Below are 2,748 nucleotides of genomic sequence, written 5' to 3'. Positions count from 1 at the left end.
AGTTTCTACAAACAAACTAACTTGACCGAATCCTAAGATTGAACGAACTCGACTGCCATGACTATTACAATAGGCCGACTTGACCAAATCCTAAGATTGAACGAACTCGACTACCATAACTTTTACAATAGACCGACTTGACCAAATCCTATGATCGAATTAACTCGACCGTCATGGTTTCTACTAATTATTCAACAAATTCAATAAAAAGTAGTAGAAATAGATATTCACTCATCAATGTCATAGATAAAACTTTTTACATATATACAATTCCACCACTTTTTAAGTCAATAAAATTTATATAAATTATATATTTAAAGTATAAGATCTAAAATAGTTCATTTTGAAGAAAAAAATGTATCTTTCCCACTAATTATACTCGCTTATTAAAAAAAATATGCTTTTTGAAAATGGTCTTGGTGTTGTACATTATGTAATGAATTTACACCCCTTACAAAGATGCTAATTTTTTGTACATATAGCCTACATTGACGGTACCTGTCTTTTCTTGCGTACTCTGATTTTATTTTCATGTTGACACTTGTCTGTAAACAAATATTTATCTCCAATTATTGACAATTAATTTAATAATGGCATAGAATAGATAAAGACGAAACAAAGCATACTCTCGGATTCTATCTTTGCTTTGACGAGTTAGATCCTTGAAGAACGCTCCAGCAGCTTCCACGAATTCAACCACGCGTCGCGTTCCCAACGATTCTTCTCCACTTTCTCTCGACGTCACAACACGTTCGTCTTACACACCCACCGCTTCCGGAAACTCATCCATCTATAAATAACTTAATTAACATACTCTGTAAACAACCAAGAAAACACACAAGAAGAAAAAAACAAGACAGCTTTCTATTTGTTTTCTTTAAGATTGTGCAAGATAACAACTATGGCTAGCGACGGCAGCGAGGAGTTCAGGCTAGTGTCACCGGCGATCAGCAACGAGGGGAAGCTACCGCGGAACTTCACTGAGGAGGGGCATGGGGCGAAGAAGAACATATCCCCACCGTTGGAGTGGTACAACCTGCCTCAGGGCACGCAGACCTTGGCGCTGGTTGTGGAGGACATCGACGCGCCTGACCCCTCGGGACCCATTGTGCCTTGGACGCAATGGGTTGTGGTGAACATTCCGGCGACAGTGAAGGGGCTTCCGGAGGGGTTCTCCGGGAAGGAGATGGGTGGGGATTACGCCGGGATCAAGGAAGGGAACAATGACTTGAAGGTGCCGGGTTGGTGTTGCCCTAAGTTGCCCACGCATGGCCACAGAATCCAGTTTAAGCTTTATGCTTTGGATAAAGAAGTTCACCTTGGGAACAAGGTACTATGCAAATTTAGGAATTCTAGAAAAAAAAACACTTATTTCACAAGTTTTTTTGCATTAAATATTTGGATTTCGTGCAATTTTTTTTTTCTTTAAGATTTAGTCCTCTAATTTCTTTAATGACTTTGCCCAGTTTTAACACGTACTATATTTTACTCTAAACATAATTCTCTAACATATTGAATTATTAATATTATTTTAACAATAATTTTATTTCTATTAACATGCTGAATTATATCTGAACTAAACAATTTAATCTGTAAACTTTTAAATGTTGAAAATTTTAAAATAAAATGTTAATTACGTTCATAGCCAATATTTAGTGTAATATATTATTCTAATCCTAATTTTATTTTCTATCAACATATTGAACTATATGCGAACTAAATGTTTTTATTATTATTTTAGAAACTGAAAATAAAATGTGCAATTACAATTTTATAATTGAAGTCGCGTAAAAGTTGAGCTTAATTATGCTCACTTTAGAATTCACTCAGATTTGTTTAAAGTAGTTCATTTTGATTCTCCTTCCTTCGTAATAGTTTTACTCTTTGAGATAAATATTAAAATAAGTATCATTTTCATTTGTTAACTTAATTTTATTTACTCTTTTAATGATAATATGGGATACTTCTACTTCTAAAATCATTCTTAATTAATAAGTTTTAGATGAGATAAGAATTTTAAATAAATTGTAAGTATACTCTTTTTTTTGTTTGGTTTTGTTTGTACCGTCTTAATAATTTTTGGATCCTATTTTTTAATAGGATAAAAGGATTTAGCAAAACTAGTTAGTTTAAGGTGATTTTCTTATAATTGAGTATTGATTTTGCAGGTGACTAAGGAAAAGTTATTGGAAGTTGCCATAGAAGGACATCTTCTAGGAGAAGCAACCTTGATGGCTATAAACTAATTTGTGGGTGAATTGTTTTTAACTAATATATGTAACATTTTCACATATTGCATCAGTGAGATATGCTCGTTTTCCGTGTCTAATTTTTTCAGTTTCATCTCATCTTATGTTTCAAGATAATTATTTTCTTTAAACTTGAGAATTTTAGACCCTTTTTTCGTTTCCTTAAGATTAATAAACAAGCTAGAAACTTTTTATATAACAAACAAATAATATGGAACTTTTAGGATCTTCTTAAAGGTTATGAATATTGGGAAGAAGAAAAAAATGGGTATATTCTATGAACTCTGGTAATCATAATACGTGTATGTTCTAACAACTTTGCTAGTTTCAAATTTAAATTTCGAATTCTTGTATGTTCCTTCAGTCGTTTAGATTGTTGTACACTTTTTTTTTTTTATAAAAGCTTTTACTGATATTAGGAATCACTATACAATAACTCGACATTTAGATATCATGCATTTAGACTAATATCTTAATTAATAATAATTATTTTTCATTA

The 2,748-nt window shown here is 32.2% G+C and overlaps 1 protein-coding gene and 1 long non-coding RNA gene across 2 annotated transcripts; one reads left to right on the top strand and one right to left on the bottom strand.

Moving 5' to 3' along the window:
- Window positions 1-503: 503 nt before the first annotated feature.
- Window positions 504-764, bottom strand: LOC150024669 (uncharacterized). The gene is made up of 2 exons (XR_016516439.1): window positions 627-764; window positions 504-545 (listed from the first exon to the last, which is right to left on the bottom strand). It is a non-coding gene; the product is annotated as an uncharacterized LOC150024669 (long non-coding RNA).
- On the top strand, window positions 643-2,329 carry LOC137819237 (PEBP (phosphatidylethanolamine-binding protein) family protein). Its single transcript, XM_068623024.2, has 2 exons — window positions 643-1,330; window positions 2,169-2,329. The coding sequence occupies exons 1-2, from the start codon at window positions 902-904 to the stop codon at window positions 2,244-2,246; spliced, it is 507 nt and encodes a 168-aa protein (XP_068479125.1). The 5' UTR covers window positions 643-901; the 3' UTR covers window positions 2,247-2,329.
- Window positions 2,330-2,748: the final 419 nt, after the last annotated feature.

The sequence above is a fragment of the Phaseolus vulgaris genome, chromosome 10 (genome assembly GCF_051622355.1).
Source record: "Phaseolus vulgaris cultivar YP4 chromosome 10, ASM5162235v1, whole genome shotgun sequence".
Classification (NCBI taxonomy): Eukaryota; Viridiplantae; Streptophyta; class Magnoliopsida; order Fabales; family Fabaceae; genus Phaseolus; species Phaseolus vulgaris.
This window is presented reverse-complemented; position numbering and strand designations above follow the sequence as displayed.